General features: G+C 33.7%; 1 protein-coding gene across 4 annotated transcripts in view; it reads right to left on the bottom strand.

Annotated features, from left to right (window-relative positions):
• BRAF (B-Raf proto-oncogene, serine/threonine kinase) overlaps positions 1-25,666 on the bottom strand; it is a 140,460-nt gene that overhangs the window by 22,523 nt on the left and 92,271 nt on the right. For 2 of the 4 annotated variants that reach the window (XM_074366915.1, XM_045510973.2), the window contains exons 9-14: positions 20,913-20,949; positions 19,433-19,552; positions 17,160-17,296; positions 16,089-16,206; positions 13,866-13,950; positions 12,814-12,990 (exon numbers count right to left, since the gene is read on the bottom strand). In XM_074366915.1, the coding sequence (XP_074223016.1) occupies positions 12,814-12,990; positions 13,866-13,950; positions 16,089-16,206; positions 17,160-17,296; positions 19,433-19,552; positions 20,913-20,949 (674 nt within the window). The remainder of the gene's footprint in view (positions 1-12,813; positions 12,991-13,865; positions 13,951-16,088; positions 16,207-17,159; positions 17,297-19,432; positions 19,553-20,912; positions 20,950-25,666) is intronic. The other 2 variants (XM_045510971.2, XM_010947455.3) reach the window with 1 other exon arrangement.

Below are 25,666 nucleotides of genomic sequence, written 5' to 3'. Positions count from 1 at the left end.
TTCTTCTGAAGTCTTAGCCAACATTCAGCTTTTGAACATTCTTTTTTAGATCGTAATATGACGCCCTCAAAATAAATACAGTGTTCTAGATTTGATCTGATCAACACAAACTAGAGATTCTCACCTTCACCCTCCTCTTGAATATAAGAGCTCAAACCATAAAACTCCTAGAAGAAATCCTAGGTGGTAAAAGCTTCTTGACGTTGGTCTTGATGATCACTTTGGGTCTGACACCAAAAGCAAGGGCAACAAAAGCAAAAACAAGCAGGACTATATCAAACTAAAAAGCTTCTGCACAGCAAAGGAAACTACCAACAAAATGAAAAGGCAACCTACCAACTGAAGAAAGTATCTGCAAATCATATATCTGATAGGGGGTTATCCAAGAAATATAAAGAACTTATACAACTCAATAGCAAAAAACCCAAACAATCTAATTTAAAAAAAGGACATTTTCCCAAAGAAGACATACAGATGGCCAACAGGTACATGAAAAAGTGTTCAACATCCCTAATCACCAGGGAAATGTAAATCAAAACCACAATGAGATATCACTTCACACCTGTTAGAATGGTTATTATTATCAAAAAAAACAGGAAGTATCAAGTGTTGGTGAGGGATAGAGAAAAGGTAACCCTAGTACTGTTGGTAGGAACATAAAGTGGTACAGCTGCTATGGAAAAAAGAGTGGAAGTTCCCCCTCAAATTAAAAACAAAATTACCACATGATCTAGCAAAGCCACTTCTGGGTATATATCCAAAAAAATTTAAATCAGGATCTCAAAGAGGTATCTGTACCCTCATGTTCACTGCAGTATTATTCACAATAGTCAAGAAATGGAAACAACCTAAGTGTCCATGAATGGACAAAGAAAATGTGACATACACAGGAATATTATTCAGGCATAAAAAAGAAGGCAATCTTGCCATTTGCAACAACACGGATAGATCCTGAGGGCATTATGCTAAATGAAGTAAGTCAGAGAAAGACAAATACTGTATGATAACAGTTACATGTGAAATCTCAAAAACAAAAACAAAACCCAAACTCATCTTCATCTTCCTTATGGTGGGAAAAATATTTATTTAATCAGTCATTGTTGTGATTATTATTGCAGCCATAGTCACCCTGATTGTTATTAAAACTATGTTGAACTTTAACCTTAGAGAGTTGTTGTTTTGCATTGCTCCTATAAAACATTTCACCCATCCTACATTTGTATACTTCTCTGTTTTGGACTTAGATAAGATTTCATATTTTGTAGACATGGCCCAAAATTTCAGCTTTTTAAAATTTCAGTTATCACTAAAAAAAAAGTTTTAAAAGATTAGCATGCTAATTTTGTTCTCATCTAAGTTATCTGTGAATATGCTAGTCATATTCAAGAGAGGAATGAGGACAAAAATCTCCTTCTAGCTTAAGAGCTTCAGGTATGATCATCAAAGTTACGAACCTCGTTAAATTCTCCATGTATGTTACATATCTCCACCTTACCCTCAAGAATGAGAGGTATTGTTCAAATACCTTGCTGAAATTCAAATACTATGCCTACACCATTTGCCCAATTTACTAGTCTATTTACAAGTGTCTCACTTAGAAGTTTGCTGCTATTTTCTCATATTTTTAACTATTTCTAAAACCAAACAACTGGCCTATGCAGACATTAGCATTTCAGTCCTCTTTCACCTAATACTACACAACTTCAAAAAAATTCATCAGACTTCATGCAGCAAGCTGAATCTCTTCTCAGACACCAATAGAGAATTTAGCAGTTGATTGGAATGGCGTGATAATGGTGACAAGGTGTTATTTTATCCAAATACAGTTTCAAATTACAGTCTTCTTTCTACTTTGAGGCCCTACAGTCCCCCTCATAATCACAATGTGGAAAGTGAGGAAGATGGAAGGGAATGACATTCTGCTACTCCTGTGTAGTTAGTAATCATTTATCACTTTAGGATAATTAAAATCCCTAGTAAGTGGAGTTCAAATATTTTTCAGTTGTGCTCCATAGTGGCCTAAATTCTATTTTTACTTAAGACTTTTCAGTTTCTCTTTGTTTTTAAAAAAGAAAATTTATTGAGAACTATAACTTTTATACAACACAAAATGCACCCAATCTTTATGTATAGTTTAAAGATTTTTTTGGACAAATATATATATGCACACACACGCTTGTCTAAAGACGAGCCACAATCAAGATGAAGAATATCCACCACCCCCAAAAGTTTCTTCGTACATTTCTGCAATTAATAACACCCCCCTCTAGCTCAGACAACCATTGATAATGCTATCACTAGTGATTAGTTTTGCCTTTTCCAGAATTTCATATAAACAAAATTATATGGCTTCTTTTGCTCAGCATATTGATTCTCAGATTCACACACTGGCTGCATGCAGTACTAGATTGTATGGATATACCACAACTTATCCAGTTACCTGCTACACATTTGGGTCGTTCTGGGTTTTTTTTTTTTTTTTTCTGGGCAATTATAAACAAGACACTATAAACATTCACATACAAGTTTTTGTTGTCGAATTATATTTTCATTTCTTTTGGGGAAATAGGTAGGATTAGAATTGCTCACACGGTAATTTTAATTTTAAAAGAAACTGCCAAAGTGGTTGTACCGTTTTAAGATCCTTATCATCAGTGTATAAGAGTTCTAGTTGCTCTGCATCCTTGCTAACCTTGGTTGTGTTGGTTTTGAGTATAAGCATTCTAGCAGGTGTGTGTAATGTCTTGTAGTTTTAATCTGCCTTTCTTTAATGTCTAATATGTTGAATGTCTCTGCATGTGCTTATTTGTCATTCTTATATCTTCTTTAATAAAGCATTTCAATCTTTTGCCTATTTTTTCACTGGGTAGTTTGCTTTAGTACTTACTGAGTTGTAAGAGTTCTTTGTATGATTTGGATACATGTCTTTTATCATATAACGTATCTTGCAAACATTTTCAAGACTGTGGCTTGTCTTTTCATTTTCCTAACAATGTCTTTTGAAAAGTGAAAAGTTTAAAATTTTGATGAAATCCAATTTATGAATTTTTTTATCATCCTTAATTTTTGTGTCCTAAGAAATCTTTGCCTGTCATTAGGCTACAAAGATTTTCTCCTGTTTCTTCTAGAAGTTTTAGATTTTCAGATTTTAGTCTTAGTCTTTGATCCATTTTGAATTAATATTTATGTCCTATGTCCAGAAAGGGTTGTTTATTTGTTTATCCATTCTATTTGGATATCCAGTTGCTGCAGCAAAATTTGTTGAAAAGACTATCTTTCCCCCATGAATTGCCTTGGTATCTTCGTCAAAAAATAAGTAAATAAATAAAACTGAAAAAAAAAAAAAAAAAAAAAGCCAACTGACCATAGACATAATGGATCTATTTCTAGGCTTTCTTTTCAATTGTGTTGATGCACATGTCTGTCCTTATGCCAATATCACACTGTCTTGATCACTGTGGCATTGTGGAAAGTTTTGAAATCTCACAGTAAAAGTCCTACAACTATTCTTTTTGAAAACTGTCTTGGTAGCATCTCCACATGCGTTTTAGAATCAAATTGTGAACTTCGACAAATAAGGCTGCTGAGATTCTGATGGGACTGCACTGGACCTACAGAGTCTAAACATCAATTTGGAAATGATACACAGTACTTGTACATGTATAGCATTTTCAAGTAACTGTTTTCTAGTTCAGACCTGCTTTAGAAAGGAAAATAATCTTTGGAAAATACTTTCATTCTAGTTTCGTAAGTGCAACACTGGCCTGAAGAGAATAAACGAGAATGTATTGTAAGCAAGGAATATCATGATATTGATGGAATAGCAAAAACCATGCTATTTTCTTTTTTTAACTTCATTTTAAACATTCATATGCTAAAATACATAAATCAAATATCATGCTTCTTTTTATTTATATGAGCAAGATAACTCAACATGGGAAAGGACAGTCATTTCAAGAAATTATTGTTCCGGGGGGAGGGTATTGCTCAGTGGTAGAGTGTGTGCTTTGCACACGTGAGTTCCTGGGTTCAACCCCCAATACCTCCATCAAATATAGATAAATAAATAAATAAATCTAATTACTCCCCTCAAAAAAAGGAAGGAAGGAAGGAAGGAGAAAGAAAGAAAAGAAAGAAAAGAAAGGAAATAAAGGAAAGAAAGGAAGAAAGAAAGGAAGAAAGAAAGGAAGAAAGAAAGGAAGGAAGGAAGGAAGGAAGGAAGGAAGGAAGGAAGGAAGGAAGAAAGAAAGAAAGAAAGAAAGAAAGAAAGAAAGAAAGAAAGAAAGAAAGAAAGAAAAAGAAAAGAAAGAAAGAAAGAAAGAAAGAAAGAAAGAAAGAAAGAAAGAAAGAAAGAAAGAAAAGAAAAAGAAAGAAAAATTATTGTTCCAGCAATATTGTTTGAAATGACTATCCTTTCCCACTTTGAGTTATCTTGCTGGATATCCATATAAGGAAAAAAAACTTCAACCTTTACTTCATACCAGACACAAAAATCAATCTGAGGTGGACAGAAGACCTAGAACTAAAAAATTGTAAAACTTCTGTAAGAAAAAAATGAATTACTATCACCCTCTTGTACATGTACAGCATTTTCAAGTTTTCAGAATAGTTTTTCACCATTTGGTTTTATAACCTTTCTGTTTCTCTGTGAGGCAAGCAAAAAGGCAGTAATACACTTACAGCGATGGGAAAACCAGAGCCCAGAGGCTCTACGTGACATGACCAGAGAGGCAGATTGGAAAGAGCATGGGTTTTGAGCATATAGATTTAGGTCCGAATTTCAGCTAAGTCACTTACTAGCCATATGACCTTGGGTACATGACATAATGTCTCTAAGCTTTCGATTCTTATCCTGTAAAACGGAGATAATAATATTTACCTTTATAGATTCTTTCTTTCACTTATTTAACACAAATTTACTGAAAGCTCACTATGTGCTAAGCAACAACTATTCTAAATCTTGGAGATCAAGCAGAAAATCCTTACCCTCAAGTGGTTTACATTTTAGTTTAGAAGACAGAAAATTAAAAAGATGTATCAGTAGAATATGTAGTATTCTATAGGTGGGAAACAGAAATTGATGAGTTACAAGGGGTGTACTTTCAGGCCAGGAAGGGAGGGCCTCTCTTCAAAGGACATTTTGAGTAAAGATTCAAAGGAGGGGAGGGAGAGTCATGCCTTCATGGGATAAGAACACAGCAGGCAGGGGACTAGCAAGGGCAGAGTCTTAAGGCAACTGTGTGCTTCTCATGTTTAAAGAATGGCAAAGAAGGCAAACCAGCATGGAACGGAAAGAGCAAGAGGGAGAAGAGTGGTGAATGAGTTGAGAGGTAGTAAAATAGGCAGTGGGGGGAGGGACGGTTCTGGTGGTGGTCACATTGAGAAAGGCTCACTGTAAGGACTTTCGTTTCCTTTCTGAGTGAAATGTGAAGACACTGAAGAAGCAGAGGAGAAACATAATCTGACCTAAGTCTTGAGAGGACCACTCTGGCTGCAATATTGATAATAAACTGAAGAAGTTGTAAGATTCTAGATATACTTTAAAGAGAAATCAAACAGGAGTTGATTAATAAGTTGGTTGTGTGGTATAAGACAAAGAAAGGAGTCAAAAATTAAGTACAAAATGTTAGACATAAGCAGCTGAAAGAACAGAGTTGCCAGATACTGAGATGAAAGAACATAAGAAGAGCAGGCTTGAGGAAAAGGATCAGGACCTCAGTGTTAGATATATTAAATTTGTCCGTTAGAAAATCAAGTGATGTTGAGCAGACAGATATGACAGTCTGGAATTCAGAGGAAATGAATTGGCTGGAGACTGGCACAGAAATGGTAATTAAGTTGTATTTTAAGTCATGAACCTGGATGAGATCACTAAGGGAACGGAATCCCTGGACCGTTCCAATATTTAGAGGTTAAGGAGCTGAAGAAGAACTAGCTGAGAAGGAACAGATAGTAAGTAGAATGAAAGTCAGGAGAATATGCTTTAAAGTAGTGCTTCTCAAACTTCAGTATGCATACAAATCATTCAGGGATTTCGTTAAAATGTAGTCTTCAGTTCAGTAGATCTGGGGTGGGACCTAAAATTCAGCATTTCTAAAAGGCTCCCAGATAGAATGTGGTCTGAGTAGCAAGGAATTAAGAAGAGGTTACATGAAGAGAATGTGATCAACTACATCATATGTTTCTGATGGGTCAAACAGATTGAGGGCTGAGTATTTCACCACTGGGTCTAGCAACATGGTAACTATCTTATTAAGAGATATTTCAGGAGGATGAGAGGTTTAGTTCAGTGGCAGAGCACGTGCTTAGTATGCATGAGGTCCTGGATTCAATCCCCAGTACCTCTACTGAGGGGGAAAAAAAAAGATGAGGCTTAATGTGAGTCAATAAAAAAAATTCTTAAAAAGAGAGATTTCAGTGAAGTATTGAGCAAAATCCTGACTGAGTTGGGTCCAAGATAGAAGGGGAAGAAAGAAATTAAGACAGTGAGTATGAACAAGTCTTTTGAGATATTTTAACTCTGAAGGAAAGAAGGGGATATTTTTTTTATTATGAAAATTTTTAAGCACAGAGAAGAGTTGAAAGAACAGTACAATAAATACTCTGTGCCTTCTACCTAGGTTCAACAACTGTCAGCATTCTTCCAAATGTGCATGGTAAGAAAGATGTTATAAACTGGGAGAAAATCCAGTAAAAAAGGAAAATCTGATGATAAACAGAAGAGATCTAATCAAAAACGTCAGTGAGAAGGAGAAAGGGGATGGGATCTAGTGCACAAAATGGAAGGACTGGCTTTCACTCTTAGGCAGAAAAACTGAGCAGGAATGTAGGTAGATACTGCAGTGGGTACTTCTAATTTTCTTAATGAAATGGCAAGTAAGGTTATCAGCTGACTGTATTTGGAGAACTTTTGGAGGATGGAGGATAAAGGGAGTATGATAGCATCTATGAGAGAGGCAGAGCCAGCGGGAGGGGAACAGGGAACTGAAAGTATGATTGCTGTGTGGCATTAAGGGTCCACTTGAGGTACATTGAAGCAGCAGCATAGTGTAAAGGTTAAGGTAACACATTCTGGAGCCAAAGTGCCTGTGGCAAGTGACTTAACCTTTTAAACCCTAGTTTCTCCATCAGTAAATGGGGATGATAATACGATCTACCTCACAGGGCTGTTGAGGATTAAATGAGGCAGTATGTATACAGTACACAGAACAATGTCTGGCATACAGTAGGTACTATGTAATTGCTAAATATATCACTGTATATAAAAAATACCACAGAAAATAGTTGGTCTACAAAAAAGAGGGAGAGAGTGAGTTACTAGCATATAGCAGAGGTGGAGTCAGAACATAATACTTACTGACTAGTAAAGACGTTTAAAATAAGAACAAGTGAAAAAAGGTAAATCCAGTACGATTCCACATTTAAAACAACAACAAACCATTGTGTATAGTTTTAAAATTCAGAATTCTAAACAGATACATAATACTCCACATCAAAACATTAATGGTAATTATTTCTCAGGGGAGTACTAGTGCTTAATTATATTTTCTGAATTTTCTATAATGATTATGTTTCCTTATAATAACTTATATTTTGAAATTAAGAAAAACTGCAACCCAAAGACTAATGTAGAAATCACTCATATTCTACCATAATCAACTCTGTTAAAATTTTTGCACATTTGCCTCCTGTCTTTTTTTTTAAGTTTACACTTCTAAAAAGATTATGAAACTAAAACACAACTGTAGAGTATTTTCAATTAAGAGACAGAAACAATGAGAATTTTATATAGGTAAAGCTAAAGTCTCTCTCAGCTTGACAGCTGTCCCCATCTTGAACCCCTTTCTCCTTCCTGGAGACAACTACTACTGAGCTTGGCTAGTGCCTTCTAATCCTTACTTTAACACTTTCACACATATAAATATGTATATAAAGTCATGACCAAAAAAAATGTGTTTTGTTTTTAAAATCCTAAGTGGTCTCATGCTGCAGTTTGCTTTCTCATTTGACATTATATCTTAAAGCTGACATGGATACTAGCTACATCGCTCATTTCTGCTATATACTCTACCTGCAGATATGTGCCAATATTTTATTTATGCAGCCCTCTACTGATGGACATTTATCGTTCCAATTTTTCACTATTGTATGTCTTCCCATAATACATCTCTTTCCATATAGATCTATTGGAACAAAAGCTAGTGTTTCTTGGGGGTAGACCAGGTATTTTCCATTTTAACAAATACTTCCAAAATGCCTTCAAGGTGGCTGACTGCATCAGGAGTGACCCAGTGAGCAATTCCCCTAATCTTTACCGACACTTAATCTTGTCAGAATTTAGGCATTTTGCCAATTTCAGCAGGTAAAAAACAGTTCTTCTTTTAATTTGCATTTTTGGTGATTATCAGCATCCTTCTCTCAATCACTGTTTTTATCTACCAGAAAATGATGCTTACTATAATTAAATATTCTTCAATCAATTAGAATTACTTTTAATCATTAATACACCATCTTGTCAGCTACAATTCATCCTTCTGTTTCTTTTAGCTAGGTTTACTTATGAGTAAACGGAAGCATACTCTTCATTTTTTTTTATTAAATTGTTAAGGATTTATCCCCAAATTATTTTTAATAATCTTATATACAAAATGTAAACTCTTGGGAGTATAATAACAGATCACAATCTTTTCTATGTGCCTCCCTTGATTTAACAGTTAGCAAATTTAGTAAATAAGCTAAATTTAAAATTATACCATAAATATTAGACTGAAATGAGAAGTCCTGCAAAGAAATGTCAAGATAGACTGACCATTCCTGATATTTCTTTAGTAACATTATTCTTTAAAATATTCTAGCCCTTAGGCTTAATCAATGACTGTCAGGTGAGAAGATGATAAACATACTGTATGAATCCTGATTCTTAAGAGTAAGTCTATAATTATCAAGCACTAGAATAGCTCTGCTCTCTTAAGGTAAACCTAGGAATCAAAAATCATCTTTGACTGAGAAGAGAGACAGAACCACATAGGAAAAATGTCACCCATCCACTGTCTGCTTGTATTCTGTTATCTGATAAAGGTGACACATTTGGAAGTCCTAATGAGTCAATGCTCCTAATTATTAAAGGTTTTATCTTATGAATGACTGCGACCCCAGCACTTCAGACAATGAGTTAGTATGCTCTTACTCTGCTTATACCCTGTGATTTTAGAATAAGCTTTAGAAAGCAGTCAGAAAAGATCACTTTCAACAGCATTCAGGAGACGCATGATTTTGAAATGAGGGCTTTGCAAAAGTACATTATTAAGCAGCTATTTAAACAGTCTATGGACTTACTGGTCAGCTACGTCTACCTTGTTCTGTCCTTTGTGAAATGATAGTGGAAGACAGGGGGAGGAGGAACCCAACATCTGAAAGTTTAAATAATTGCAAAGGATGTAATTTCTAGTGTACTGTAAATATCAACATTTAACCTTTTGTTGTTGTTATTACCTGAATTTCCTTATAAAACATCAGTTCTTGATTTATGGACACAGTATCTTCTTTTATCTCTGAGGAATCTGATAGGCTTTTGGTGGGGGGGTTATTTGTTTACTCCTAGTTCTTTTCCCTCCTCTTTGGTCTCTCTCATTGGCAGAGACTTTCCCTCTGATGTCCAGTCATCAAGAGATAATTCATCTCTCCCTAGACTAAATCAGGGATTAAAAGCCTGTCTGAAAGCTTTGAGCATATAGATGGGTTTCTTGTTTTTGAATTCCCATGTACTCCCATCTAGGTGGAACCCCTGATAGCACTCCTTTGCGACTCTCCTCTTGTCTGGTAAGATTCCTCAGAGAATTCCAATTCCCGCCTAAGGGGAAGGTTTGGCTGCTAGCATTCTGGGAACCAAATGAAAAGAGACTGCTGGGGAGCTCCACTGTCCAGTAAGCAGGCACTCAATCCCCCACCCCACTCCTCTTCCTTCTGTGTCCCCAGTTCAGATATTTGCTTTTCCCCTCTCCAGAGAACACATTTCCAGTCTACTGCCAGAGTAGGGATGGGGTAGCCACCAACTGGCACAGAGCAGGAGACAGGATTTAGAGAAACATTTCAGACAAACTTTTCATTTGTGTACTCTTCCTCCTCCGGAGATACCTCGCACTGCCAATTCCGTGATCCTTGAGGATTCTGTGGTATAAATCAGGCTGGTTTTCATTTCCCCATTGCCAACTAATAATTTAGCTTTTTTTGGTTGTACTATATCCATTATCACTTCTCCATCTACTTTCTACATCTACTTTCTAGCTTTTAAAATGTTATTCCTATTGTTTTCTTCCTCTCTGTGATATGTTCATACTTTAAAAAATTTTATTATAGTTACATTGGTGTTTCAAGAGAGCAAAAATCTGTCACCTTAACCTGAAAACCACAGAGCCATTTTAATAAGAGGATTTTCAATCTGCCAAAGCCTTCAGAAACTAAAGATGTGTTGGTAACTTTAACTAGTTGCACATATTGTCCTATAAAGAACAGAAAAGAAAAAAAGGAACTGTATCTTCTTTGGCTAATTCTAAACTGGTAATAACAAATATAATCTGTTAAAAGGCTTAAATTTTATAATTAATACTTTTTCAGCTATTAAAAGACAGGATAAACTGATACGAGCTACATTAATAGCTAGATATATTCATAGTAAGAGTTACTTAAAAATGTAAGCAAAGTATTTTCAGAGTAAATAACTAAGACTGTAAAGGTTATAGATCTTATAGATCCCAAAATGCAAAACAACAGGACAACACTGCCTCATCCCCACACTACAGAACTATCTGATCTGACAGTGTTCTTCTCTACTGGCACTGCCCTGTCCCATTACCATTTCTAAAACAGTTCTAAGACTATTCTCTGCTGCCTCTGTGTATAGCAAAAGCCTTTTCCCCTCTGTTATTTTTCTATTACTTCTTTGATTATTTTTCTTTTCTTGACATTTCTCAGTTTTGATATGAGAAGAATTTCGTTTCTCTCTCTTCTGGAAGGTAAACCTAACAATAATATGTAGTTGTGTGTAATCATTCTTTCATTTTTTTAGTTTTGGTAATGATATGTACTTATCATAGGCCAGGCCATGTTCTAGGCGTTAGAGACAAAACAATGAGCAGAACAAGACCCTTGCTCTCATACAGCTTGTAATCTAGTGGGGACGACAGACAACAGGCAAATATGTCATATGGAGTTGGGTGTTAAAAACAAAAACTAGGGTGGGCAATAGTGTGACAGAGTGGGGTAGGAACATGTTAGTTATATAAGGTGATAGGAGGAGGCTTTCTTTAAAAGGCAGTATTTGAATAGAGACACAAGGGAGAAACTCTATGATTATTTGTGACATAAGTACTTATCCCAGAAAGAAAAAACAAGTACAAAGGCCCTGAGGAAAGACAAACCAGGCCTGCTGAAGAAACAGTAAAGAGACTGGTGGGTTGTGAGCAGAACAAGCTTTGTTTCTCTGTAATGTATACTATTCTGGCCAAGGTTTACTCTTCACAAGATTTTAATATAACCTTTCAGATTTAAACAGATTCAGATTCTAACTTATATGAAAGGTGGGACTGTTTTAAGTCTACTGGATAAGTGGAAATGTTATTGAATGAGGTAATAATGTGCTGCAATAAGGATTCTGGCTGAACACAGACTTGTAAACAATCTAAATTATAGATATAGATTGCCTAGTTTTGAGACAGAGAGGGTAGGACAGTAGAAAGACTTAAGAGCTAGATCTGGCTTTGTCTTGGTTCTATACTCATTTGCAATAAATGATCCTGAGTCAGAGTTCTAGGTATTAGTACATATACACACTTTTACCTTTTTATTCTAATTTTATAATGTAAAAGTAGTATGATGGTTATGGGGAAAGAATAAAGGTTTAGGAGTCAAAAATTCTGAGTTAAACACCTTTCCTTCTGCTTATTAAATGTGTAGCCTTAGACAACTCACTTAGAAGCCTCAGTTTCCCTTATCTGTGAATAGAAAATATAAGTATCTACTTCATAACATTACAAAGATTAAATAACATAATAATCCATGCATGTGAAAGCCATTTATGTATTATAAAATGTTAAATTAATTTAAGATACATGCATATTTTAAACTACCCATAGAGCTTACAAACTTACATTTTACTCATTTAAAATTTTTCATTTCAGTGCTTTCAGAATTTATTTAATTTTATGTTTTGAATTTACCTATTTATTTGTATTTGCATGCAAAATTTATCCTTCATAGTCTGTTTCCTGTTTTGGCCTATGATAAATTTTATAAAGTAACTTTTGTATCTTTTAAATTACATAGCAAAATACACTGGTATGAAAAAGTCAACTTGAAAACCTCAAAAAGGATCAGAATGCAGATTTTCATTTTACTTTACTTTCACTTTATTTCATGCAGATGATCTTTTGCAACAGATAATATGGGCACATGGAGAAAATAACTTAAAAGGATAACTAACAATCATTTTATATACTTCAATAACTTAATTTTTTAGTGGCTTTTTTTTGGGCCTATTTTTGTCCTTTAAACCTTTGTTGCCTAGTTAAACTGTGGCATGCTAAACATAAATGTGCATATTTGCACATCAAATATTTGATATATGTTTTGAAGACTATACTAGACAGACTATTTTATTTCTTAATATCATATTGCTAGCCATTAGTTAAAAGAGTCCACATGTTGCAGGACAATAATTGAAAAATGCAATTCAAAAGAATAATAGCTAAAACCTTTAAAATGTTCTGAATGGTCTTCAAAAGTAATTTACAAGAGATTTAACAGAATGGAACTTACTCCATGCCCTGTGCAGTCTGCCGTGCAATATCTATAAGTTTGATCATCTCGAATTTGGTCTCAATGATGTGGAGATGATGATATAAGCTGGAGCCCTCACACCACTGGGTAACAATAGCCAGTTGTGGCTTTGTTGAATAACCCATGAAGAGTAGGATATTCACATGTCGAGTTTTCCTGTAAAAAAAAATGTGACAGTAAATAGTAAAAAAATGTTGATAAACTTTAACAAATCTTTAAATAGAGGGCCAAAGCAGTCTACTTATCAGTAAGAAGTCATCAGAAAGAGGTTTTAAAAAGGCAACAAAATAATAAATTTAGGTAAGACTTTAGGAATTGTCTAGACTAACATCCTATTATTTTCATAAATATCTTTTTTAATATACCTCATAGACAGACAACCAGAGGTTGCTTAAATATCTTCAATTACGGTAAGCTCATCAATGAGACCACAGCCTGTTCCCTGTTACCACTATTCTTTTTTCTTTTTTAAAAAGTGGTTCTATTATTAAAATTTTTTTTGGTTGAGAAAAAATCATTTTCCTACAACTTTTGCCACTGGCTTCCCTGTTCTGCTTTCTGGAATAAAAGAGTAAGTTTATACCCTCTTGAACATAACAGCCTCCTATGGACCCAAATATTCTCAGTTCCTTGACTATTTTCTCCCTAAGTTATAGTTTCAGAATTCCTCCCCCGCCCCCATACCACCAAAGTTGTCCTTGCCTGGACATACTCTAGTTTGTTAATGTTCCTCAAGTTCCAGGGCTTGATACAATTTCTAAATGTCTTCTGATATGCTAAGTTTCTGAGAGTATTATTTCCATTTTGGAAATATTAGAAGTATTACTTCTCATGATCAGAATATTGTATTTCCATTAATTCACCCTATGATCACCTACCACTTAAAAGAGTATGGTTAAAGACAAAATATACTCAGACAAACTCTGTCTTCTCCATTTTGAGTAAATCTGTAAAGCTACCAGTGGCTATCACTGGAAAACACATGTTGATGCAGACAACTTCTCTGGAAAATGTGATTCACACAAGCTCACCTGAGTACTCCTACTTCATTTTTGAAGGCCTGTAACTGCTGAGGTGTGGGTGCTGTCACATTCAACATTTTCACTGCCACATCACCTAAAAGGTAATTGCCATTCCAAATGTCATTCCAATTTTTTAAATTTAAAAATATAAAAAACCCTGGGGTATTTTCACTAATTATCATTGCCTTAAATTCATACCATTATAAAATGCAAATCAATTATACTTTAACTTCCTAAACTGCATTAATTTTCTGAGGAAAAAAAGTAAACTGACAATAATAGTCTTATACTAGTATTTCAAAATACCAATCCAAAAAAATAGCCAATCTCATTTTCCCCCTGGAAATTTAATTTAACCAATTAAATACCTAAGACATTTTCCTGGTTATTTAACAAAATTAAATTAGATGCATTCACTAACTGAATGTTAAAACTGCAGATGACAAGCCCAATGGAACTTGTCTGAAATAGAAAACTGCATACTTCTTTACCAGAGTAGTTAACCTTTTTTAAAAATCCACGGATCATTTATTGCATTTGCTAGGAAAATTATTAAAATTAAAAAAAATTTTAGGTGAAACAAGTAGAACTCTTACACATCGCCAAAGGGTGTATAAATTGGTACAACCACTTCAAACACTGTTGGCAGTATCTACTACTGGCCCCACAATTCTTTCCTAGGTATACACCAACCAACACGGACACATATGTTCACCAAACAACATGTACTAAGAATATTCATAGCAGTAGCATTCATGATAGCCCCAAACTGGAAACTATTCAAATGCTTATCACACAGTACACAGAAAGAGAAATCATGTTATAGTCACCAATGAACACTATGTAGAGAATGGATAACCCGTAACTACATACAATAATATAGATGAATCTTATGAACAATACTGAGAAAAGGGCCAGACAAGAAGGCCAGACAACATTACTTCTGTTTAGGTCAAATATCCATAGGGGTCGGGGACATGAAGAGGACTTCTAGAGTGCTGGTAATGCTCTGTTTATTGAACAGTTGTGTTGGCTTGTGAGCTTTTAGCTACTTGTACACTTAAGTGCACTTTTTTACATGCTATGTTGTATTTCAATATAATTAAACTAATTTATTGATTTTCCTGATTATCAAATAAAGTACTCATAGCAAAAAACCTCAAACTTAAAATTCAAAAATTGAACATTCTGAAAGCATAAAGAAAAAAATTAAAATCTTCCATAATCATGTCAGAATAATCAATGGTCAGAAATGACCACTGTTAACATACTGATGTACATACATCCTACTAGACTTTTATATGCATGCACTGTGAATATTTATAAATAAAAGATAACCTAGAAAGATATGTACTAAAATATCGATGGTTATTTAAAAAATTATGTCATTTATTTCTATGCAGCACCATAATATGGGATACTATACATGTTGCTTTATTAAATATACTGCGGACTCCTTTCCATATCAATAAATAAAGGTCTACCACTCCACTTTAATGTCTATATAATCATATATGGAGGTTATCAATTTATTTATCTAACCCTAACAAGCACTTGTTTATTTTCATTTTTCATTAATATTAAATCTCTAATGAATATACTTGCACACACATCTATTTGTTCCTGTTCAATTACTTCCTCATTGTAAAGTTCTACAAATGGAATTATTGGCTCTATATACATATTGCCAAATTATCCTCCAGAAAAATTGTAGCAATTTATTTTCTCACCAGCAGCATTATAATCTCAACTCTAAATTATGATAAATTAAAACAAAAATCTTTGTCCATTTGAGAGGCAAATAATGATTTCCATTTTTTGAATTTGCAATTCCTTGATAACTAGTGAGGCTGAACATATTTTATGTTTACTGGCCATTTCTTCCTTTGGTTAAGTACTCTTTCAATATGTTTACTTGGGGTTTATAATACAAATAAAACTACCAGGAGAACAACTTATAAAAGAAAAACATTGGGGGGGATTAGCTCACCTGGAGGATCATCATCTTTAAAAACTATTACCATAGTATAATGATAGGACTTCTGGCTGTTGTGAATCCAATTCCTATTTCCCATAATTTTTGTTATAAACCTTTGGAAGACTCTTGCATCTGATCAAAAATAGCTTAATGATGCAAACAGTGAATACTCTCTTTGATTTTTTTTTTATATAAGTTGTTTAACACATATTATTATTATAATTTGTGACAAGGTCACTTTATTGTATACATACCATGCCACTTTCCCTTGTAGACTGTCCCAAACGACCCGGATCCAATTCTTTGTCCCACCGTGATCTGCCCATCAGGAATCTCCCAATCGTCACTTGAATCCCGTCTACCAAGTGTTTTCTTGATAAAAATAGTGCAAAAGTCAAGTCAAAGCAAACAAAAAAAGGAAAATCTTGTTCACACTAAGCACATTCCCCTATGCCTGAAAGGGATGTAAGTTAGGAAGGGAAAAAGATCTTAGAGGGGAAAAAATCTGAAGAATAATGGAGAAGTATGATTCTTACAATGTAGAACTTAAGTTTAAGACTTAAGTCAGTATTAGGATGCAAACAACTTCTTAAAAAATAATTATTTACCAGGTATGAGCAGAAACGTATATTATTAAAACCAATAAAATAAAACAGCTTCTTATCATTTGGAAGACTACTAGGGGCAAGATAAGTACTATATACATTTGTGACTAGTTTTGGCTCCAAAGGCCAAAAATTTAAGCTAACATATTATGTAAATGTTGATAATCTAATTACTTTCTCCCAATCAGTGCTAAATTTCCTCATATATCTTATCTGACCCAGTCTCTCAAAAAAATGTATCAACATAAATAATCACTTTGGTATGATCCACCTATCCAACATTCACTATTAATGTACCATCGCTAAAGTGATTAGTTTTTAATATAGATTTATTTTGCAGCAGAAGTTAGTTTTTCAATAGAGAAGAATGTCCTTTGGTAGATATTTGAATTTCAGACCAGCTCCTTAGAATATATATGCCTAATCATGCCTCCTAAAATACTTTCTCTTTTCATAGTTTAGAAGCAGAACACTATTCTTACACTTTCAAAACTGCATTTTACTTAATAATATTAGAGTTGAGAGCAAAAATCAGTGTTGTGGGAATATGCTTTAGGCAAAAAACGATCAGCTCTTAAATTTATTTGACTATGGGAATTCTGTGTCATATATGGACATATCATATGTCGCCATATATCTTATATCTAAAAGGCAAATTACCTTTGGCTATGACTTCTAAGAAGGAATAACTTAGAGGAAAAAGATGCCATATACTCTCACCATTCGATTTCTGTCTTCTGAGGATGAAGATGATTTCCTTTCTCGCTGAGGTCCTGGAGATTTCTGTAATGCTTTCACATTAGTGAGTGAGCCAGGTAATGAGGCAGGGGGTGTGGCAGACAAACCTGTGGTGGATCCTAAGTTAGTGAAAGGAAAAATATATCTATTAAAGGAGGATGAAGCATGTTAGTTTACTGGGGGCAGAGGGTGGAGGGAGATTTAGATTTATTTTAAAAATGCACTATATCTTCAAATATAGATCATTTGGAAAGGACAGGTAAATAAGGGGCCTCATTGGGTGGTCATATTATAAATATATCAGTATTTTATCAATACCAAATATATAAATTATAAAACTGTAATTTCTTTTAGTTTTCTGGTCAATTTAATGACCTTTAAAACATCTGATTACAAATATATACTTTGCTTATTGGTGCAAAGTCTAGGAGAAAAACAATCTTTCAAAAATGAGAGATAAACTAAAAAGTATTCCCAAGCTTTTGTTTCTCTGATTAAAAAAACATAAAGCAAAATTAACTTAAAAGCCAATATAAAAAATAAACTTAGTTACTTTAACAGCCAATTAATACAAAAAAAGATGGAAATTCCCCAAATGGAATCATAGTCTAATAGCTGCCTTAATGTTGGCATTACCTAGCTGTTTCATATTAGCCACTAAAGTAAAAAAATCCTACACTACACACTGTATTATTTAATGTTAACAAAGCCAAGCAGGTTTCTCAAGACTTTCTGAAAAGTCTTTGCCTTTATGAGCAAGAGTAAAGTGCTATGGCCTCTCAGCCAAGTTACTACAATGGAAATATTTTATCACATTCTTTGAAAGTGGGTTCAGCTGGCAGGGTTGCGCCACCTTTCTAATGGATACTTTTCCAAATGCTGACTGAGCTAAAATCCTAATTCATGTACAGACCTGGTTCAGAGGGGTTTAGGGCAATGACTCCTCTTGGGTTTTGAGTATAGCTAAGCAGGACAGAGATGTCAGGTAATATTTGCATATATAGAACAAAAAAGACTAAGAGAATTTTTTTTTAAGTAGACAACTATTCTCTAGTTAAAAAGTCACTATCTTTCAAAGAACATGGATCAGGATACTCATGGCAACATTTAAATGTTAAAACTGTATAGAAATTTAATCATTACTACATAATATATGTCATCATGTGGAATTTCCATATCTCATATACAATTTTCCACAAGAAAATGGTATCTGGAATATCTATTACTAGAGCACAATCCATATTCTGCCTTCCACTGATAATTTTCAATATTATAAATCCTTAACTGCTTACCCAATGCTTCACAGTCTGATCTACTCAGTGCTGTATTGTATTATTTACTTTAATCACACTACTCAGTACTCTGTGACTTCTAGCCCATTTCATGGATTTTCTGAGGAAGACTTGGGCTGAGAGAGCAAAAATCTGAAACACCACCACTACATTTAGAATAAGTAACAGACACTAACTAGCAAAAGCCAGTAAATATAATTCTTTTAAAATATCTTTATTTATATCTATAGCAAGACACCCATCTAAATTTTGACTTAAATTTTTAAAAATCAGTCTAACCACTAATTAAAGTATGTCAAGATAAAATGGGAGAGTGAAATTACACTGCTTTTTCCTCATGATGGCATAAGTGAAAGAATCAATCCTAAAATTTCTTAAGTACGGTAAAAATATCCCAAATGTATTACAAATCTTCTTTAAAGTTTCCTACCTTTGATATAAAATATACACATCCTCTTTTTCCAAAAAAAAAACAAAAACAAAACCCATATTACAGAAAATAAAGCCAAAAATCTAGTAAAAACTCTTAATAGGGATTTCCATTTAAAAAAAAAAACAAAAAAAGATAACAAATATTTAATAGTCATCAAGGTTATCATCTAAATGGATTAAAATAAAAGAAATTCAACTTGCAAAGAGCCCCCTCCCTACATTATTTACTACCGCCCACTGAGTTTAAGAAGTTATTAAGATCAAAAACTAAGTAACATAACAAAAAACAAGATGGAAATCTCAGCTCAGAATTTTCTTGCTTTTACAAATTTATGACAGACAGCATACAGGAAGCTGTGGTAGTGAGTATGTGTGAGAAGCACATTCAGCATTCCAGCCAGGCCAAGCAGAAATTCAGTACTGAAAACTTTCACACTTACAAACACACACTGTGAGGGTGAGGCACAAACAGTATCTGTAGTTTATATTTAGTTTGCTTTGGGTGAAAACAAGAAAGAAGAGCCCAACTACCTCTGAACACTGGGCCAGGCTCAAAATCAAACACTATTTCACTGGGGACAGAATGTAGGAGGGGACTGGGAGTCCGGGATTGGTATTTCCGAAGACAGCGCATCAGCTGGTTCAAAGGGGCTGTTAGAAGAGAAAGAGAGGGGCAGGCAAACACAGGAAGACAGACACACAGAAGAAATGAAAGAAGTCATGGGGAATAAATAAGATGAGTTGAAGCCTGCTTCATAAAATAATTCTGGATGTTTAAAAAAATCTGCTTATTATCATAAAATCCCAATAATTTTTTGAAAAGTGACTCATAAAAAGGACAAGAAATGCCATTTGATTTTTCGGTACTAAGCAGGCAGTTTTTATGACTAAGTTAACTCTGTGATGCTAACATGATGACAACATTTAAATGCTGGATGTACTGGGCAAAATTATCAAAAGCCACAGCTATTAAGACATATGAAAGTCAGACTGGCAGCAACATTAATTGGTGGGTTCATGGAATAACAAACAGGAAAAAAAGACTATGTGCTTTAGTAACTACTAAGTCTAGAATATATAATGTAGTGTTATTATTTTGGTAGGTTCATGGGAATACAGAAACAATAAAACATGGTTTAGACAATGCTTATTCAATATAAAATATCTTTGAATCTAGGCTTCAGGTCACAGTGAAGAGACCAACTCTAAACAAGATAAGCCAGTCATGCAGGACTTCCTTATTAAATAGGAGACAGCTGAAGAGGTAAGCATAAAGGATCACTTGGAAGAAAACTTCAAGATAGTTTCAAATACCATCTCTTAGAAACATTACATAGGGGTGAATTCTTATTTTAAAAGTATTTTCTAAAATAATGTTCTGTTATGCCCCCAATTTTCACTGGGTACTAGAGTATCTGATGAAAATTCTTTAAGAAATCTCAATTCAATTTATTTCCTTATTTTATTTCCTGGACTAGTAAAAGGGCAACTAGACTTTTCCATTTAGGGGTCTATGCTATACAACATATATTCCAAAGCCTTCTAGAAAGCTGAAGGGAAGTGGTTGATAATTCTTACAAACTGATAGCTTGTGGCAGGCAATCCCAGGTATTCTCCCCAAGAATGATTAAAAAAGTCAAGTTTTAACTGATTGAAAGCTCAATCTTTAACTATTAGTGGAGGCTCCCAAAGGAAATTTAGCATCATCAGTTTTGTAGATGGTTAAGAATAAAGTGGCAAGGATCACTCCTTGATAACATTTAAAAACTGTAGATAGTACATTTAAGACTCCCTTTTATGCCCTCTCTTTTTCTCTGGTTATGGATCAGTTAAAATTTTATTAGAGATAAATGATAAATACTAAAAAAAAAAAAGCAAAAATTTTTGGTTCTTCTCTACACATTTTTCTCTGTGTCTGTGTTTCATGAAAGAAGCAAATATAAAGGAGACAAGCAGCAAAGCAATTGCACTTTTCCCTGCGTTCTTTTTTTAAATTGAGATCACTACTTACCTCCATCACTACGAAACCCTTGGTCTCTAATCAAGTCCTACAAATAAACAGTAATGTATATTTATTCAAAGCATATGGTAAGAAAGTAATAACAACATTTTGTTTTCCACCAAGCATTAACAGAAAGGTTAACGTGAAAATAATATCTGGGCTATAAATTACATCACAAAACAAAGAATATGGAATTAGCTAGTGAACATGATAAAATAAAAAATTTAAAGCACTTGCCAACCTAACCTTAGACTGAAGGGATTATTAGTCCTGATCAAATGCTGAAATCCATTTAAGGCCATTCAAAACCAATGGCTGCATCAGTTCTTAAAAAAAAAAAAAAAATTCTACTGGCACATATTAAGAGCCATAAAATGTTCATACCCTTTGATCTTGTAATTCTACTTCTGGGAATTTTTCCTAAGGAAATAATTCAGAAGAAAAAACGTAATGCACAAAGACGTTTAGTGCAACACTGTCCATCATACTAAAAAATCAGTAATAATTATTTCCCTACTATAGGCATATAGACATACTGGTTAAGCAAATTATGATGTATCAATTTAGTAAGTATTATGCAGCTACTATAATAATTATGAAGCTCAAATCATGAAACATGTTTACAGTATAATTTAAAAAAGAATATAAAATTAAATGTACACTGATACAATCATAAAAACAGATGTGTAAGGACACACTAGAAGTGAAAAAAAGAAAAATAGCTCAAATAGGGTTTTGCTAAAAATTTGTCTTTACTATTAAAATATAGCTTTTCAAAATAGACAATGTGGGGTGGGGCAGCGGAGGAGGAGTCTACTGGCAATGCAATGCAATTTGGATCCTAACAGACAGAACTTAGTTTACCCAATATAACTTAAATATGAAGGATTGAATGGCCCCAAATGTCTCAACAGGTTCAAAGGCACTTTGCAAATAGGCAGCTTTTTGTTTATAGGTTCAAACAAAGAGTAAATTCTTTACAGATGTATTTCTGTCATGTTCAATGTATGACATAAAGTCTTTAACATTTTCTACAGAATAAGCAACAAATACTCATATCTGCAAATACAGTACTAAATATTCAGGGCTGTGTGACTATCAATAAATATAATATCCTGGTGGTCTCACTAACTTTGTGTTCTTAAGAGCATATTATAAACTAAGTGGAAGAAAGATATACACACACATGAAAACTGACTCAAATATGTTGATTATTCCTAAATCCGTACCTCTATTCAAGGTCCCTGTTTCAGCTGCTATTGGACTTCTAAACCAGTAAAAGTTCCACAGACATCTTAAAGTTAGTATGTCTAAAATAAAAGTTACCATTTTCATTTCTACAAACCTGTTCTTCCTCATTTGGTATTTCCTATTTTATTGAATGGAATAAATACTATCTGTTCACCTACGCCAGAGAAATCTAGGCATTATCTTCTACCTCTGTTCTTTTTCCTTCTTTCCCCCACTGCTACACAGAACAGTGGGTAAATATAAGAAAGGCAGGCCAGACTCTCCTCCATTTCAATCATTTATCAACTGTGTGATCTGGGGTAAGTTTCTTAATCTCTCTAAATCTAATTTTCTTAACAATAAAATAAGGACAATAATAGTACTTAACTCATGAGTGTTTATGCGGACGGAATGAGAAAATTTATGTAAAGTACTTAGTATAGTACCTAGCACATAGTAAGCATTTATTAATAGTAGCCATTTTCAGTATCAATCCTAACAATTTTGCCTATCAAATCTCTAATTAAAAAGATTTTTCTAAAATAGAGCTGATCACTTTTTCTCCCATTCAAAGTTTATTAGCTCCCATGCTACCAACTATGATAGAGACCTCAGTGTGTACTCTCCTTACTTAGTTTCATCTTCTACCATTTCCCATCCATTTCCTAAACCCTAATCTCCTATAATATTAACTGTTAATTACATCCCACATAAAGGTACTTCCATACTTATGCACATACCATTTCCTTAACAAATGATTTTCCTTCTTAAAACTCCCACCTGGTGTACTTAATAAACACCTACTTATTCATATTCATCTTCTACACACTTTGGCTTAAATGTGCCCCTTCTCTTTTAAATATTACTAGATCCAACCATTAGAGTTTATCTCTCCCTTCTATAAACTATACTATATATTTTTGTGTTTATTTATATGTCTGATTCATCCATTAGATTGTGACCTTCTTGAGGGCAAAGACTGTGCTAATTAATTCATCTTAATTCCCTGTTCTGACATAGTGCCTATCCAAGTAAACATTAAATCTGGTTTACTGGAATAATAAATAATAATGACTGAAATTTAATGAAGTGATTGAAACCAAATGAAATGTTAAAAGGTTTGTATTTTATCTTATAATCAATGAGAAGCAGATGAAAGTTTTAGAGCAAAGGAATAGATGATGACAGAGGTGTTGTAAAAAAAAATTATTCTGACAGGAGTAAGAAAGAACGGAAATGGATAGAAGAAAATCAGTGGCGTGAAATCTGTTTCGGAGATCAATGTAATAAGTAGTTCAAGTGAAGAAATATGGCCCAAATGGTGGCAGTAATAACAAATTTGAGATGCATATCAAAAGGAAAGGTGATACCTTATGCCAGTTAGGTTATGGGGAGGATGAAAAAGCAAGATATAAAAATGACACTTCAAACGTTCAAGGCTAAGAGAATAGGAGAACAATAGTAACACTAACACATAAAGGGAAAAAATCTAAAAAAATGTTAGTTTTGAAAGTAAGTATGAAGGTTACAATTTTGAAAATACTGACAATAGATCTAGCCTAGAAATAAGATTTGATTTCTTATTTCACAATCTCCTTATTCCCATATTTCCCTTTCCTACTGTTTTTTTCTTTTGTATTCAGGTCTAGCTAGATAGAAGACCTCATTAGTTGAGAAAAACTGGTATTAGGAGGTTACTTTAAATGTAAAATAAGAGGAATAAAATAAGAGGAAAAAACCTTCCTAGTAACAAGTGGGAAGAAAGTCTGATTTGGGAATGTATCCTGAAAAATGAAATTAAGATTTATAAAAAGTTTATTTTCTCTTACATTCAAAAAATTTTAAGTTATACTTTCAACAATATGATAATTCTTAAATTAACACAGAAAGAATCAAGTTTTTATTGGTTATAATACCAAACTTACAATAGCACAAACTGAAATTCTTAATTCCATAGTCAACTTTTACATCACAGTCATTTTTATAAAAATTTTAAAGGACTTCATTAATTCCTTCAAAGGCCTCCATCAATCCTTTAATATTTAAATCATTTTCATTTGAAGAGCCTAATATATTGTCATCTTTATAGGTTTTCTTTTACTGTTAGCTGAACTAATTTAATTCTGCTGTATCCTTATTTCTCAATGGCTTTGTAAGATTTGAGTAGTTCTCCGAAGTCACTATTCATCGTCTCCCTAAAATCCTTAAAACCTTTTTTTTTAAATCAGTCTGGCAATCAGTGTTTTCATTGAAATCTTGGGTACTGACGGAAACGGGCTGGAATGTAAGCTGTTATTAAATTGGGAAGGATGTTAGAGTAGGGACTAATATTAAAGTAGTCCGTTAATTAGTGAATATTTTCCTGTTAGGACAATTTTTGCTTCTTTACTCAACCTTATGAGGAGGACTCACATAAGGAATGCCTGTAAAATGAGAACAACTTTAGTCCTCTAAGAGACAAGTGACCACTTCAGTAACTTCTGTATCTTGCTTACAGGGGTAAACAGTTTCAAATTCCTTTTTAAATGTAATTACTTTCCAAGGCAAACAAACTGGATGGATTTTCTGTTTTGCTACTTATTACAGACAGAGATAAAAGATAACTCACACTTTTTTATTCTGAAGTACAAACTCTGGGAAAAGTGACACCTAAGTCCAAGATCAAGATCCCACCACATCACATCAGATAGCAAAGGCTCTTTATCGTCTTCAGTAACTCAGTTACCACGATGATGTAGCTAAATGAATCAGTCCTTTTGGATTGATCCTGTGTATTTCATCTTTCTTCGCATCTCCTTCTTCTGTCTATATCAGGGACTGTCAAAATACAGTGGGCTGGCCACCTATTTTACTAAAGTTTTACTGAAATAAAGCCATACCTATTTAATTAAAATGTATTATTTATGACTTTTCACATTACAGCAGAGTTAAACAGTTGTCATTAGAGATCATAAGATCCACAAGCCTAGAAAACTTACTATGTGGTGTGGCCCTTTAAGAAAGAGTCTGTTGACCCTTGGTCTACATTATGGGAAATTTCCTCTGCTTTATCTTCTAACCCTTTCACTGATACAAATATTTTTTGATGACCTATTATGTTAGGTGCTAACTAACACCTAACATAATTCCTATGTTAGGGAACTATATTAGGGATGGTTTCTGCTGTCTAGAAGTTAATATCTAATTGCAGAAGTGACACTAACATACATGAGCCAACTTACAGTGTGTAAGATAAACTGGGAAAGTAAAAAAATTCAAGAGTGACCAGCCAGAAGGAGGCTAAAATAACTGAAGAAGTGAGATTACAATATATAATAATGACCAGAGAAGATCCATTTAAAAAAAAATGATTAAAACTCAGTGATAAACTTTACATAAAAGAATATACCAAAATTCAAGATGTGTACAGAAATGGAATATAATAATATACTCAAGAAAGTAAAGAAGGTTAAAGGCAGATTTGCATGTTAAGTACATAAAGTAATGATTAGTCATTAAGGGTTATTCAAAGTTGATCTTTTAAAAATTTAGGT

The sequence above is a fragment of the Camelus bactrianus genome, chromosome 7 (assembly GCF_048773025.1).
Source record: "Camelus bactrianus isolate YW-2024 breed Bactrian camel chromosome 7, ASM4877302v1, whole genome shotgun sequence".
Taxonomy (NCBI): domain Eukaryota; kingdom Metazoa; phylum Chordata; class Mammalia; order Artiodactyla; family Camelidae; genus Camelus; species Camelus bactrianus.
Note: the sequence above shows the minus strand (reverse complement) of the source record. Positions and strands in the feature narration are given on the sequence as shown.